The following is a 16085-nucleotide window of genomic DNA, read 5'->3' as shown; positions in this document are numbered from 1 at the left end:
CCACTGCCCGCCATGTCCCTTGCACTCCCCCTGGTGGTCAGCGCACATCATAGTGACTGGTTGTTTGATTGTTCTGGTTGTTCTGCCTTTTGGTCTATTTGCATATTAGCCTTGACTATACAGGATAGTCAAGATATGGAAGCAATCTAAATGTCCATCAATAGATGAATGGATAAAGAAGAGGCAGTACATATTACTTGGCCACATAAAGAATAAAATCTTGGCCTGGCCAATGTGAATCAGTGATTAGAGTATTGACCCATGCACCTAAGGGTTTTGGGTTTGATTCTTGGTCAAGAGCATGTGCAGGAGGCAACCAATCGATGTGTCTTTCTCACAAAGATGTTTCTCTCTCTCTCTTTATGTCTCTCTCTCTCTTCCTTCTTTCCCTTCCTCCTTTCCACTCTCTCTAGAAATCAATGGAAAAAATAGACTCTGGTGAGGATTAACAACAACAATAAAAATCTTGCCACCTGCAACAACATGGATGGACCTAGAGGCTATTATGCTAAGTGAAATAAATCAGACAGAGAAAGATAAATACCATATGATTTCAATTATATGTGGAATCTAAAAAAGGAAATACATGAATAAACAAAACAGAAACAAACTCATAGATACAAAAAACATTTTTTTAAAAATATACTTTATTGATTTTTTACAGAGAGGAAGGGAGAGAGATAGAGAGCTAGAAACATCGATGAGAGAGAAACATCGATCAGCTGCCTCCTGCACATCCCCCACTGGGGATGTGCCCGCAACCCAGGCACAGGCCCCTGACCGGAATCGAACCTGGGACCCCTCAGTCCGCAGGCCGACGCTCTATCCACTGAGCCAAACCGGTCTCGGCACAAAAAACATTTTGATGGTTGACAGATGGGATGGGGTTTGGGGGGATGGGTGTAAAAGGGGTGGGCAGGATTAAGAAGTACAAATTGAGGCCTGGCCTGTGTGGCTCAGTTGGTTAGAGCATTGTCTCGTGCGCTGAAAGGTGGTGGGTATGATTTCCAGTCAGGGCACATACTCAGGTTGTGGGTTTGATCCCTGGTCAGGGCATGTGCAGGAGGCAACCAATCAATGTTTCTTTCTCATATCAATATTTCTCTCTATCTGTTTCTCTCCCTTTCTCTCTCTCTCTAAAACCAGTAAAAGAATGTCCTTGGGTGAGGATTAAAAAGAGAAGTACAAATTGGTAGTTACAAAACCTCATGGGGATATAAAGTATAGCATAAGAAATACAGTCAGTAATATCGTAATAACTATGTATGGTATCAGATGGGTACTATATTTTTTGAGTGATCACTTTGTAAGTTATTTAGATGTCTGGTCGTTATTTTTTACACATGAAACTAATACAACATTGTATGTCAACCCTATTGAAAAATAGGAAAATTATTTTAGAAAGTAAACTAAACAAGAAACTAATAAAAATGGTCACTTATAAGTCAGTTGTATGGGGATTGGTAGAGTTTGGAGGCAAGAAGAGAGACTTTTTATGTCATTTTCAGTTTAGACTGTCTAAAAGTACTAGTTATTTAAAATATAGGAGTAAGTTAAAATTAAGATATTTTTATCATTTAAAAATTTTGCATGCATACATAAATATAATGTTTTTACGGAAAGCCCTTAAAAAATTAGTACCCTTTAATATTAGGATTTTAGCTATCCTATCTAATAAAACAGAAACATGGTAATTGGCGTACGACCGCTACCCTTCCCATTGGCTAATCAGCGAGATATGCAAATTAACTGATAGCCAAGATGGCGGCCGGCAGCCAGGCAGCTGGAAACTAACATGAGGCTTGCTTGCTTTAGTGACGGAGGAAGCCAAAGCTTCCCAGCCTGCCTTGCCGGCCTCTCAGCTGCACTTTTTTTTTTTTTTAAATATATTTTATTGATTTTTTACAGAGAGGAAGGGAGAGAGATAGAGAGTCAGAAACATCGATGAGAAACATCGACCAGCTGCCTCCTGCACATCTCCCACTGGAGATGCGCCCGCAACCCAGGTACATGCCCTTGACCGGAATCGAACCTGAGACCCCTCAGTCCACAGGCCGACGCTCTATCCACTGAGCCAAACCGGTTTCGGCTATTAATTACTGCTATGTTACAAAAATAGAAGCGAAACAAAACCCTGGGCTTCAGCCAGCAGGACCGCAACATTGTTTCAAATACAGAAGGGTAAACAAAGGCCAGAAACCTGCTTTCAGCAGTGGAAGTCTCATAGCTGGAGCCGAGCCTCAGAGCTAAAGCTGGCCTAGAATGAAAAAAAAAAGGAAAAAGGACAGGTTGGTAGCTTCAGTCACCCATAAGCCTGAAAACGGCCCTCAGCCCCTCATCCAGGCTGGCCAGGCACCCCAGTGGGGACCCCCACCTGAAGGGTGTGTGACCAGCTGCAAACAGCCATCATCCCCTCACCCAGGCTGGCCAGGCACCCCAGGGGGGACCCCCACCCTGACCCAGGACCCCCTTCAGGGCAAACCAGCCAGCCCCACCCATGCACCAGGCCTCTATCCTATATAGTAAAAGGATAATATGCCTCCCAGCACTGGGATCAGCGGAGCCGTGAGGCCTCCCGGCCCCGGGATCAGCGTGACAGGGGGCAGCGACCAAAACCCCCGATTGGCCCTGCTCTGTGTGTGACAGGGGGGGAGCTCCCCAACCCCCTGATTGACCCTGCTCTGTGCGTGACAGGGGGCGGCACCCCAACTCCCCTATCGGCCCTGCTCTGAGCCCGACCAGGGGCTGTACCTAGGGATTGGGCCTGCCCTCTGCCACCCGGTAGCGGGCCTAAGTCAGCAGGTTGTTATCTCCCAAGGGGTCCCAGACTGCAAGAGGGCACAGGCCGGGCTGAGGGACCCCCCCTTCCCCCCGAGTGCACAAATTTTTGTGCACCGGGCCTCTAGTATGATTTATTGGTCTTGAATTGCTGTACCACGTATTTTTCTAAAGTACTTCTGGATCAAAGCCTAGGCACCTTGACATATAGGGTAGGAGTTACATGCCACCTGTCTTAGATATCTTAGTACCTTCTGCTTACATTTTTAATGTAAGATCAATGTAATGTCCATTCTGAATAGAGTGGTTTGATCTTTAGATGTGCATATGGCCCCTGGGCATTCATTGACAGTTCTTCACTGGCATGAAAATATTGATAATCTATCTATAAGTGGCATTTTTAACCTGGTTCCAAAAATGGCTTCTGTACCCCTGATTTATAGGTAAAACTTTATATATAATGCATTTCTTTTCCATAAAGAAGAAAAAAGGGGTCCATTTTCACAGGGTCCATGACAAAATGATTAAGAAACACACCTTAAAGATAAATTATTAAACACTAGTAACTTGGTATAATTCTTGCAATGCCTGCTGCATTTTTCCAATACCTAAGTGTTTGTAGCAAATTTTCAATATTTTTTTTAATTCTATTTAATGTTTTTTTTGTTGTTGAGCAGATGGGAATAGCACTGTGCCACAACTTTCAGATGGCAGTTGGCAATGCAATAAAACTGTAAGCAAATTCCTTCCTATTTTATTAGCCATATTCACTTGTATGTCCCCCTGGAAGCAAGTTACATTTAGAGATTACTTCTGTAAGGGCTGGGCTACATATTGCTTCTTTCTAGTTAAGAGACAAAGAAGAAAATAATTTGCTTCTTAAATAGGGGTGCTTTGGTTAATTGGTAAAGTTCATATGGATACAGGTAGACCAGTTTGTTAGAGATGCCGGATAAATGATGTTTTACTCACACACATACACACAACACTCACACACTACAGACTTTCTCCTGGCCAAAAAATTGGACAAAAAAAAGAATGAACTAGTTTAAGGAGAGTGAGCTAACATAACATTCCCTGGAAGACTCCAGTTAACATTAGGGGAATAACATGCTTTGAATCACTGTGATGGCATGGAGGCTGTTCCAAACAAAAATATTATCTAAATGAAAGTGTGCTGCTTAAACATAGGTCCCCTAATATCCTTTTCCAACCCAAATGCCTTCTATATAGAAATTTTGGGGCCACTGTAGAGTTTTTCTACACCTCCACCTCCCCATAGGATGACTTGTTAAGGTGTTAACTGGTCACAAGTGGTGAGAAATGACAACCTGCAATAGCAAGAGAAATTCAAGCTGAGACAAAGTGGGCTGATCTTGTGTAGGGTCAGATTATTGTTAAAGTTAACCTTAGTTACAAAGCAGAACACTGCACTGCATAGGAGTGATGGAAATATTTTACCAATTTGTATGGCATGATTGATCCGATGGATGTGGGCTGAATTTGTATATACCTCCTAAATATCAGAACTGCCACCGTGGACATGGTTATTATATTGCTATATGGCCAGATTGCTATATGCGGATTTTTTTAAAGCACATTCTGCTCTAGCTGGTTTGGCTCAGTGGATAGAGCCTCATCAGCCTGCAGACCAAAGGGTCCCTGGTTCGATTCTGTCAAGGGCATGTACTCAATTGTAGGCTCCTCCCAGCCTGGGCCCTGATCAGGCTTGTGCAGGAGGCAACCAATCGATGTGCTTCTCTCACATAGATATTTCGCTGTCTTTCCCTCTCTTCCACTCTCTCGAAAAGTCAATGGAAAAATATCCTTGGGTGAGGATTAAAAATAATAATAATAAAAAATCAAAAGAGAAAAAAGCACATTCTGAATGGCGAGGTTGTTCTTGATCTTAGCTGTAGGATGGTTAGGTTTAGCAAAGAGTAGAAGCAATTTAGAGGCAAGTTCATCACAGGTCACAGCAGAATCATGGGCTTTTTGTGCCTTGATTCTGAGGATGTCAGCGTGTCTCCCTGGAATCTTGAAAACATGCAGCAGGTATTTTGACCCAGTAGGTCAACTCCCTGGACTCTATAGTAAGGAAAGAATTGAACAAAAACATGAAGATGCATGAGAAAATATGTTCATTTATAATCATGAAAATGTTATGAACAACCTCAGTGGTCAATAGTAAGGGATTAATTAATGAATTACTTAATTAATTAAACACACCCACATGTTGCCACTAAGAATGTCATTATTTCAGTGCATTTACTGACATGAGAAGACATTATTATTGATTATTATGGGAAACTCTAACTTTAAATAGTATATATACTACAGTATATATTGAATATAATGATTATTTATGTTAAGAAAAGAACACTACCCCAGAACAGATTATCGGATATGGCCTGGGGACCTTAACACCTGGGGCCCTTCCTGTAAGCCCACGAAAGGGGGCGGAACCATATCTGCAAGACAAAGACCCCAGAAGGTTATTAAAAGTGAAGCCCTCTGCGTGTTTCTTCACTCTGATTTGGAAATTATTCCCGGAGTCCACTAGTGTTAATAAACGAGGTCCCTCCCTTTCTCTAAAAAAAAGAAAGAAAAAGAAAAAAACACTAGACAGAAAATACTGAAAGAGTATGTAATAAAAAACGATAACAATGTTTGTTTTGGAGGTGTTAGGATTATGGTTGATTTTAGTTTTTCTTTCCTTATGCTTAGCTGCACATTCTAAAGTAAACATGTAGTTTCTATGTAATGTGATATTTATAAAAAGCAAAGCCTCCTTTAGCAACCCCATGTTCCATCTAACCACTTAATCTCCCCCTCCCCCCAAGGTAATTCCAATGCAGCTTTTCCCTCCCAGATAGGGCCATTCCCCTTTAAACATGGGTGGCGTAAGTGCTAAATTACCCTGTTATTTCTCATCATGTTTTCCTGGGCGTGTCTGAAAGTTCCTTTCCCAAGGACCCTACTCAGTCTGGAGTTGACACACACACAGAAACAGAGGTTCAGAGAAGTGTAGTAACTTGCTGAGGGTCTCACAGAAACTAAAAGAGCCAGATTCTGACTCCAAAGATTAAACTTTTATGCACCAAGAGGCTTGATCCTTCTCTCTGATCTTCCTTTCTGTTAAAATATCTACCCTGTGGGATCTTTTCAGGATTAGAGCTAAACTATGTAAAGGGGCCTGGCATGATGCTTGGCAATTTTTGGGCTTATTCTAGGACAGTGATGGCGAACCTTTTGAGTTTGACATGTCAGCATTTTGAAAAACCCTAACCAAACTCTGGTGCTGTGTCAGAAATTTTTTGATATTTGCAACCATAGTATAAAAAAGATGTATATTTTTGATATTTATTTTATATACTTAAATGCCATTTAACAAAGAAAAATCAACCAAAAAAATGAGTTCGCGTGTCACCTCTAACATGCGTGTCATAGGTTCACCATCACTGTTCTAGGAGGATAATCCCTTCTAAATTACCCCAGGAGATTTTAAACAAAATTCTGCATTTTTAATCAATTGCATAGCATTTTAAGTTAAATGTTAACCAGGGCCAAACTTGTGAGTAAGCTGATTTCAGGTCCATTTATTTTTATTTATTTAGCTATTTATCTTTATATTTCTTTACTGATTTCAGAGAGGAAGGGATAGAAACATCAATGATGAGAAAGAATCATTAATCGGCTGCCTCCTGCACACCCCCTACTGGGGATCGAGCCTGGACTCAGGCATGTGCCCTTGGCTGGATCGAACCTGAAACCCTTCAGTCCACTTGCAAAAGCTTTCTATCCACTGAGCAAAACCAGCTAGGGCTCAGGTCCATTTACATAGACATAAATAGAATCTTGAATTATAGTTAAAAAAATGACTGTATCAATGGCCAAATTCATGAATTAAGTACATCCAGATAACATCACCAAGTTAATTTATACATGAACATTTTTTTTCATTTTTAATATCAGAAGTGAATATATTTATGAAAATAACTTATTGATTTCTTTTGAAGATATTGGTAATTTACATGTAATAAGGAGCACACTTCGCTCCCATATAAATCCCACTCCAAGCATGATGTAAACATTTCCAATACCCTAAGTACATATTGAATTTCAATTTCTCTTACAATTTCACCATGGTTACAACCTCAGGAGATCATTTGGTCTAACCCATCATGATCTAGAAGTAGACAAGGGCCAATTAAGATAAATGTGTCTGTGTACATTATTTGAGGAAATGATTGCTGTGTATAATTCTAACAAGATGCTTTTTCAATCTGCTGATGTTCCCTTAGCACATGGACTTGAATCAAAATTCATGCTTGAGCACCAACAAGTCACTCTACATTGGACTCTCCATTATGGCCATGGTATTGTTGCTCACTATTTTGGCTGCCATAGTTCCCACAAGTAAGTCATTTCAGAGCTGTGCAGAGTGAGGGCTGCCTAGCTAAACTGCCTGGGTCTAGGGAGCTTCACACACCACGTACTTTTGATTTCTCATAACTTCCCTGTTTCATAACCTTGTTCTTTTTTGTTTTTTCTTAAAAATATTGGCCTGTAAAGGACAAAGGAAATTTAAGTTCTCCACAGGAGAAGTAAAACACTAAGAAATAAGAGTTTGTTGGGTGGGATTTGGAAGGCAACAAACCACTGTACTAAGCAGATTTGTTTACTCTTCCTACTCCTTTCCCCTCAAGACCCCATGAAGGATAATACAACACTCAGCTGAAGAGGAAAATGAGACATTGGAGGGAAACAGATTTCAGGCCAAGGCTAGACCAACAGGTTTCAAAAACTAGCCATCCACCAGTTCTGTATGAGTACGTGTGTGTGCGGCTGGCCTCCATGGATGAACCACAATCATCCATTTTTAAAAAAGAAATATAATTCTTAATAATTGCATTAAAGTCAGTTTGGGCACATGTGTGAATACACTAAACCATTAATAAACATGAGATAGTTTGCACTCCGGGGCTTCTTTGGGTCCTACTGAGTCAGCAGTTACAGAGAAGAGCCCTAGTCTGAGTTTTGTTTGTTTTCCTTTTTTAAAAAACATTCTTCTAGCCCGGCCAGGGTGGCTCAGTGGCTGAGTGTCATCCCCTGCACCAAGAAGTTGCTGTTTTGATTCCTGATCAGGGCACATGCCAGGGTTTTGGGCTCTGTCCCCAGTAGAGAGCTTTTAGGAGGCTGCCCCAGTAGTGGGTATGCAGGAGGCAGCCAATATTTCTCTCTCTCCCTCTTCGTCCTCTTCCTCTCTCTAAAAATTAATAAAAACATATTAATAAACAAAAACATTCTTCTAAATTTAATTTTTTCCGCCTCTGGCTTTGTACAGATTTCGTTTATATTAAAGTAATAGCAGAAGTAATATGCTAGTACATGGTTAGAAAAAGATCTCATAAACTCTTTGACTGACATGTTTTATTTTCTCTTCACCTCTTCCCCAATTTAGAATATTTGTGTGGGAAAATAAAGGTGTTGCAAAGAAGGTAAGCTTGAAGGGTTTGTGTCAATGCCTTTTGATGTTTCTACTCTAATAAAAATAAATAAATAATTCTCTCTGTTCCTCTCCTCTTTCTCCTGAACTCTCCAGTTTACACCCTGGATCCTGAAAAATCTAATTCAGTGGCTGCCTCATCACTATCCACACCTTCCAGTGATATTGCTAGCTTTCTATATTTACATGGAATTGTGCCATGAACTTCTACAGAAACAGCACTTCAATCCTAAACTCTCAGACTAAGGGAACTAAATCTCAATAGTGTTTGATGAAATTACATTGGAATGAGTTGTTTGGTTTGTTCTTGATGTCATTCAGTATTTTGTTTACTGAAAGCGATGACTGAAACAGACACAACATAGAAGCAAGTCACCAGGGTCCTTTTAGTGCTTCCAGGCAGATAGCATGGGGGATGTAGACGAGGGTAGTGGGCTGTGTGAGTGAGCCTGATGGAGTAGGAGGCCACTGGCAAGGATCTGGAGGAAGACAACTCCAGGCTGAAGCAGTCCCCCATCCCCTGTCGTTCCACACCCAGCATGCTCTGCTGCTTTACATTAGATATCTGGCGTCATAAGCATTTGATGTACAATTTTTGTAAATCTAACCTATTGCCCAGTTAAAACTTAAATCTCCTTTACTTCCATCCACTTCCTGTGGCCATCTAAACAAACACCTGTAATGGTATGAAACCAGTACTTCCCACCAATACCAAGTAGCCTGCTTCTTTTAGTGCAGGTAGGGCTTTAAGCAAGGTCTTTCTTTGATTCACCAGCCATCCCTCTGAGGGTGCCATTCATTATTCCTAGTTCTGTTTTGTTGGATGTCAATCTTTTCTATGTCTTAGTTCCATGAGCCAATCCACAGACTTTGCCTTGAACAATAACCAACATATTGCCAGTGCTCCATAAATGTTGGCTTCTATTATTGCAATAAAGCCCACATAGCAATAAACCTGTGAGATAGGCACTATTATTCTCACTTTACACATTGGAAGTCGGGTTCAGAAACATTAAGTGACATCCAAGTTCATACCATACAGCAGATAAAAGACTCAATATTAGGTCTTTTAGGGTCCAGAACCCATACTATAGAAGATTTGACTACCTGCTTCCAGCAATAGAAGGAAAAAGAATACTCCTTAAGGCAGAAAAACATGATTCCTGTCTTTTCACTGTCAATATTTTCTTTAAGTTTCTTTTTAGTTGATTTTTGCCCTTTTCCTATCAACATATTCTTTACACCCACTTATCAATTATAAAAGAAACAATGTAGAAAATATTATAAAATATAAAAGAGCAAGAAAAAACAAGAGAGAGAGAGAGAAGGAGAGAGAGAGCGCATTTATGATGACACCTTTGGGGCAGCTCTTTCACGCTGACTCATTTTGAACTCTTGACACCTAAACTGGTTCCCATATGTATGCCTGGTTGCTTTAATTATCTGAGTTGAGAGAAGACTCTACATTTCATATCATTTCTGGGCAGGCTCAGGTAATAAAAACCATCACTGTGCACAAATTATAAAACAGCAGCTATATCAAAACTCTACACATAGCCTTTTTATACATTTGCTGGGTGAGTGTATTATGGAAGTCATCTAACTCATGGCTTTCCCATTCTGACCATAAAGACAGTAAGATTTTTGACATCATGATCCAGTACACACTTATGTGAAACAACACTATATTACTACATAACACACTCTGATATTTTGTATTCTGTTTATCCTAAATACAGGAAGTAGACAACTATATAGATTTAATAACCCTCTCTAAAGAGCACAATCCACAGTTGGAAATACACCAGCCAAACCATTTCATATCCACCTTTGTGAATATGCATCTTGATTTAGTACTTCCATTTCATGTCTGACAACTGTCTTAGATTTTCAACTGTTGTATTCTATTGCATGGATCTCTTGAAGGACAATAGTCTAATACGTCTTAGGTTTTGCTTTGCTATTTTTTTTTCAATCCTGCTTATTAAACAAACTTTCCCACAACTTAATATTTACAACTCTGGAATCTTCTATAGTCATTTTATAAGTTGTGTGAGTGGGGCTCTAGTGTTGCAAATAGACAAACGTGCTGCTCGTTATTTAGAAATGATCTGCTTTTCACTTACTCATGTTATTCTTTTTGTGGTGAAGAACCTCAGACGGGAACTTCGCAAAACGAAACTGCAGTGCGCTACCAAGCACATGAAAGTATCTACTTTAAGAACGATCTTCACAACGTGCCTTAAGACCCAGCGGTTCTCCAAGGCTTTAGGCCCTTGACTGCAGAAGACAATGACCAGAACTCACCACGTCTGTCCTTTTCAGCTCCAGGATGATTTTTCTGTCAATATTCCATGGCGTTACAACATGTCAGTGATGTTGGTTAGAGTGCCTTTAGCTCATCTGTGTGTAGTCACCCTTATTGGTAATTAGTCTTAATTTTTTATACAAAAATTGGCATAGCAGAGCTCTCTCCCAAATCCGAACGGAACATTTTAGAATTGTATATTTTGTTTAGACCCTATGAATCATGGATCCATCAAGAATTCTCATTGGGTAGACAATAAATGAACCAATACTTTGGTCACCATAGCTGTCAAAAACATTGGAATAGGACTTAAAATCAGAAAATCTGATTTGGTACTTAAATGAGTTCACTTGGAAGCATCTCTTATCTTGCAACTCATAATGTTAAATTTCTTAAGTTACTGTGGGCTTTCAAATCATGGAGGTTCACAAGTTTTTATTTACCTGGTGGGGAAATAAAGTTAGTGTGGTTACCCATTAGATCTTTTTTTTTCTTTTTTGGCTCTGAAAATATAAGGTTTTAAGTGCTTTCCCTGGGACGAGTATGGGGTTTTTAGTAGTTAGAAGAAGGTAGGATGTTTAAGTGGACCAAGTAAATACCAGGGTAAGAAAATCAATTGCCATGTGACTTAACACATGTATGCTACTTTTGCTACATCTGTGTCATAGTTCCAGGCCCTCATATAGACCAGTGTCAGAGAATCCAAACTAATTTTTAGGATGATGCAGGACAGAGATAAATAAAAGGAAAAACTAAAAGGAGAGAACAGGGAAAAGAGCTTTCTGCTTAGAAAAGTAAGTTTGCAGATATAATAGTGCTATTTGAGAGTGTTGCTAGTTTCAACTGAAATTCTAAATTGTTCCCAACCACTTAAATTAAGACTAGAGCTACCATATGATCAATCCCACTCCTGTATATATACACGAAAAACTCAAAATCATGTATTTGCAAAATATATGCACCCCTATGTTCATTGCAGCATTATTCACAGTGGCTAAGACATGGAAACAACCAGAGTGCCCTGCGATAGAGGGCTGGATAAAGAAGATGTGGTACGCATACACAATGGAATACGACTCAGCCATAAGGAAGGATGATATAGAGCCATTTGCAACAACATGGATGAACCTTGAGAACATGATGCTAAGTGAAATAGACAGAAAAAGCTAAGAACCATATGATTTCACTCATATGTGGGACATAAAATTGAAACTTAGGAATACAAATAGCAGTATGGTGGTTGCCAGAGGGAAGGGAGTTGGGGGAGAAGGGGATCCTAATATGAGGTGACAGGAGAAGATTTATCTTTTGGTGGTGGGCACATGGTGCAATATACAGATCTTGTAACATAGAAATCCACACATGAAACCTATATGTTCACGTTGACCAATGTCACCCCAATCAATTTAATAAATAAATAAATTTAAGAAAAAAAGTATTATGGAAGGATGACTGTTTTTTTTTCATATCAAATTCCAATGCTATTCCTTCTTCACAATAGAATTAAAATTTTGGGTTTGCCAGGAGAGTTAAAGCTGAAAAGGTAAGGATATTTTTATTTTTTTATTACTTATTTATTTATTTTTTTGCCTGGTTTTGTTGCACTTTGTAGATACTGCTTTTTATTTGTAAGGATATTTTTAGCCACCAAAAACATTTCTTTTAATTTTTTCTCTTTGTATCAGAAACATCTATACATGAATAGTTCACAGAGCTGGGTAATAATTTCAGTTTGAGTTAATCCTGAATTAATTCACACATGGGGTTCAGTGTTACTCACACCATAGTGGTCTAGGAGGGCTTGTTTTTAAAGGCACGATTTTTAACAACAGAATTCTAGAAAATTAATAGCACCTCTGAATAAAGGTTAAATGGGCAAATAATATTATTACGCATTATTTACTGGGTTTCCCAAATAGAATGAGACTAATATGGTCTAAAAAATCTTGTTCAAGCTACAGTGCTTTTCTTCTATTTGTTATTTATATGTTTATTTTGTTAATCTTCACCTGAGGATATTTTCCCATTGATTTTTAGAGAGAGGGAAAGACAAAGAGAATTACTGCTGTGAGAGAAACACACCGATTGGTTGCCCTCTGCAGGGCCCAGGCCAGGGAGGAGCCTGCAACCAATATACCTGCCCTGGACTGGAGTCAAAACCAGGAAGCTTAGGTTCACAGGCCGATGCTCTATGCACTAAGCCAAACTGGCTAGGGCTACAGTGCTTTTCTTTTAGATTCAAAACAACATGCATAAACAGAGATTTCATATTAAAGCCCAGATTTTGGTTTTTCTGGAAAGACCTGGCAACATTGGACCGCATTCCTATGCAATCAGGGCCTCATTAGGTGGCATCCCATTCTCTTAGCCCACCAGCCCTTGCCTAAACTGCAGCTCACGTTTGTTAACCTGCTTCATGACTTGTGGGCCTTTGAATTTATGCTGCCTCTCCCAGTCTCCATACTTTTCCTGTAGATGTATGATGGCACATTAAAGGCTCTGGGAGTCTGGTTAACTTTGTTTAATCCAGAATTTCCAAAATTTGTTTGAAACCCATGAGCAAGGATGGCTGCTGGCGTGCCTGTGAGGGTGTGGGGATACAGAATTAGAACTAGGACTTGATTTCTATCTTAACTCTTACCAGTAACACTGGATTAGTTTAGGGCAAGTTGTTCTTCATGCCTTCATTTTTATATCTATTAGAGATAGTTCCATACCTACATCAGCTCCTAGGGGTAACTCTAATGATGACGCCATGTTATTTGTGAGAAGGCTGAAAAGTGAAAAATATTATAGATATGCAAAGGGCTTTTATTTTGGCTGAGTTTTTGGTAATAGCAGGTCTAGTATTAATGCTCAGTAAATAATTTCAACAGTGTTACATTCATAAGTCTCTTGTTCTAGAGTACCACTCTTTCTGAATAATATTTTTTGAAAAGTTGATATTGGGTAATTTGGCTATGATTTAATGCTGTAGAAAATAACTGTCAATAACTGAGAGGAAGAATGGGTTAGAAGGAAGGAAGGGGGAGGCATTTAGCTAATATTAATATTTTCTGTAATTTTATCAATATTGTAGAATGTATTGAGTTTTGTTTTTGATCCTTTGAAACAGTTGAGATTTCATTTTCTACAATCTGTCCTGGGACATTAGGACATGGGTGTAATTAAGGCCATACCAATAAATGTGATTTTTGTTTTCATTTTGAAAACTGACTTCTTTTCTCAGGCTCATCAGTTGGGGCCTGGCATCTTCAGCTTGTGGTGGATTCCCTGGACAAGGGCAGGCGGTGCAAGATTTGAGAGCCAGGTGTGCCTGGCGGTCCGGTAAGTGCTGGGGGTGGAGTAGAGCACAACCCTGAACTCCACTTCCTAAGAAGCTCCCATTTAATAAGGATCCCCCCACAAACCATCAATTCTGCTACCAATAAATACTGAGGAGAATGAGCACATGGTGATAGAACGGGCTTTTCAACCATGGCATCTGGAGCCAGATAACCCTTTGTTGCTGGGGGCTGCCCTGTGTATTGTGGGATATTTAGCAGCATCCTTCACTTTTACCCACCAGAGGACAGTTGTGCCCTTCCAGCTGTGACAACTGCAAATGTCTGCAGACGTTACCAAATGTCTCCTGAGAGACATCACCCCTGGTTGAAAATCAGGGTGACACAGGATGCCTGTGGGTGTGAGGGATGTGAATGGGGAGTGGTGAAGGTTGGTCAGGGACTGCCTCTGAGAAAGAGGTGACATTTGAGTTGAAACCAAACAAGGCACCCTCTTGGAGGAATCCACCCAATGCACGGGCCTCGGGGCAGGAAGAAGCTTGTGCATTGAGAGGGAGAAAGTACGGTGTTTCAAAGACTGACAGCCACGTGGCTACAAAGGGCCCTATGAACACTTCGTTTGAAAAGAGTCCCACTCTTAGAAAACAAAACACTTTCTATATTAAGGCTTAAACCTGCTATGCATCACCACATTATGCCAAAAAGAGATGAATCATTTATTAACGTGCTTCAGTGGCACTGTTCTAAGTTTACATATAAAAAGACAGTTTGGTTGGTTGGGGTGACAGAAGAGGGTATGTAGGGGAAGGATAGGGGGAGAGAGTTCCATCCTGGCAGTGAGGGGCTTTTCACAGGGCTGTGTGAGGGCACTTTGGCCTTGGGAGAGGGGTCCTGGAAGAAGAAGGATGGGGTGTCAGAGTTTGATCTACTGGGCTGGGTAGTGCTGAACCCACTCTTCCCAAACTTGCAGCTCAGAATAGTGGAGAGATGTTCTCTGGTTGTGATATTTGCCTCAGATACCCACTCTCCACCCCGTAGGTCAACCCACTTGTTGGGAGAGCATGCCGCCTGTATTTTCACTGGCTGTGTTATTCCTCAAGGCTCAGCTCAAATGTCACCTCTCCAGTCCTGCAGGACCTCATTCCCCATGGCAGAATTAACCTTGTGAACACTTCTGTGGAGCCCTCTTTAGCTACTGGACGAATATGCCAGGCACGGTGCTATTGCCCAGCTTGGGTCATTCTACACGAGACCAGGGCCCTACCTAGCATGCGGGGCACATCTGGATGAATTACAGACACACACCCCTTCCTTTTTCTGGCTGGCACAGCCTCTGAGACAGGACAAAGGCTTGTCAAATGGAGTCTGTCCAAACTACAAGCATAAATAGTGACTATAGTGACCCTATAACATTAGAGATGTGTGGGTTGAGGACACCTTGTATACTGAGCACTCTGAGGGAAGTGTATGCAGTTTCTCAGCACCCAGCTTACACATAGTAGGTGCTTTCTACGTGACTATAAAAATTGGGGAATAAATTCAAAGAATGTTTCCTAGAACCTCCCTGTGTGTGCTGGGAATGAGTGGGGGGAGGTGGGGACTGGAGAGGAAAGCTGAGTGTTTTTAAAAATTTTTTTATTGTTGAAAGAGCTGAGTGTTTTTAAAACTTGTTTTATGAGATAGAAAGAACTCTCTTCATATGACCGGCTGGAGTCTGTGTGCACCTCAAGGACTTCCTGAGACCTGTGCTTTGCAACCTTGACTGTACATTAGAATCACCTGGGAAGCGTGGCCAACTACGCATGCCCAGACCAAGTCAATCAGAATCTCAGCTGTGGGGCCAGATAGGCTCATTTTTAAAAAAAATCTTCCAAGATGATTTCAATGTGTAGCTGAGAACCACTGAGCTGGAGAGGCTTGACGAGGGAAGGTGAGAGCTTGTGTCCTTGTTCTGTGTGAAGAAGGGAAAGCATAAAAGATTCAGACTAAAACAGAAGAATATCAACAGCGGGCTGGGACAGGTGGGCAGACGCTGGGTGATAGCAGATCTTTCCTGTGTCTGGCTTGCATGGCAACAGCATTATATTGGGAATGAAAAAATGGACGCTGCCACGTGTTTGAAAGCTTCTCAGGAAGCCAGCCCACAGCTGTCTAGCTGACTGTCCTATGGCTTCCTAAGAATTAAAGGTTTTCTTCCACAAGTTGT

At 40.6% G+C, this 16085-nt stretch overlaps 1 protein-coding gene across 1 annotated transcript in view; it reads left to right on the top strand.

Moving 5' to 3' along the window:
* LOC102753782 (hepatitis A virus cellular receptor 1-like) overlaps positions 1–10533 on the top strand; it is a 70860-nt gene extending 60327 nt beyond the window's left edge. The window contains 4 exon segments of the mRNA XM_015565643.1: positions 3456–3511; positions 7083–7197; positions 8243–8278; positions 10433–10533. Coding sequence (XP_015421129.1) covers positions 3456–3511; positions 7083–7197; positions 8243–8278; positions 10433–10533 — 308 coding nt within the window.
* Positions 10534–16085: the final 5552 nt, after the last annotated feature.

The sequence above is a fragment of the Myotis davidii genome, unplaced genomic scaffold, assembly GCF_000327345.1.
Source record: "Myotis davidii unplaced genomic scaffold, ASM32734v1 scaffold18, whole genome shotgun sequence".
Taxonomy (NCBI): Eukaryota; Metazoa; Chordata; class Mammalia; order Chiroptera; family Vespertilionidae; genus Myotis; species Myotis davidii.
This window is presented reverse-complemented; position numbering and strand designations above follow the sequence as displayed.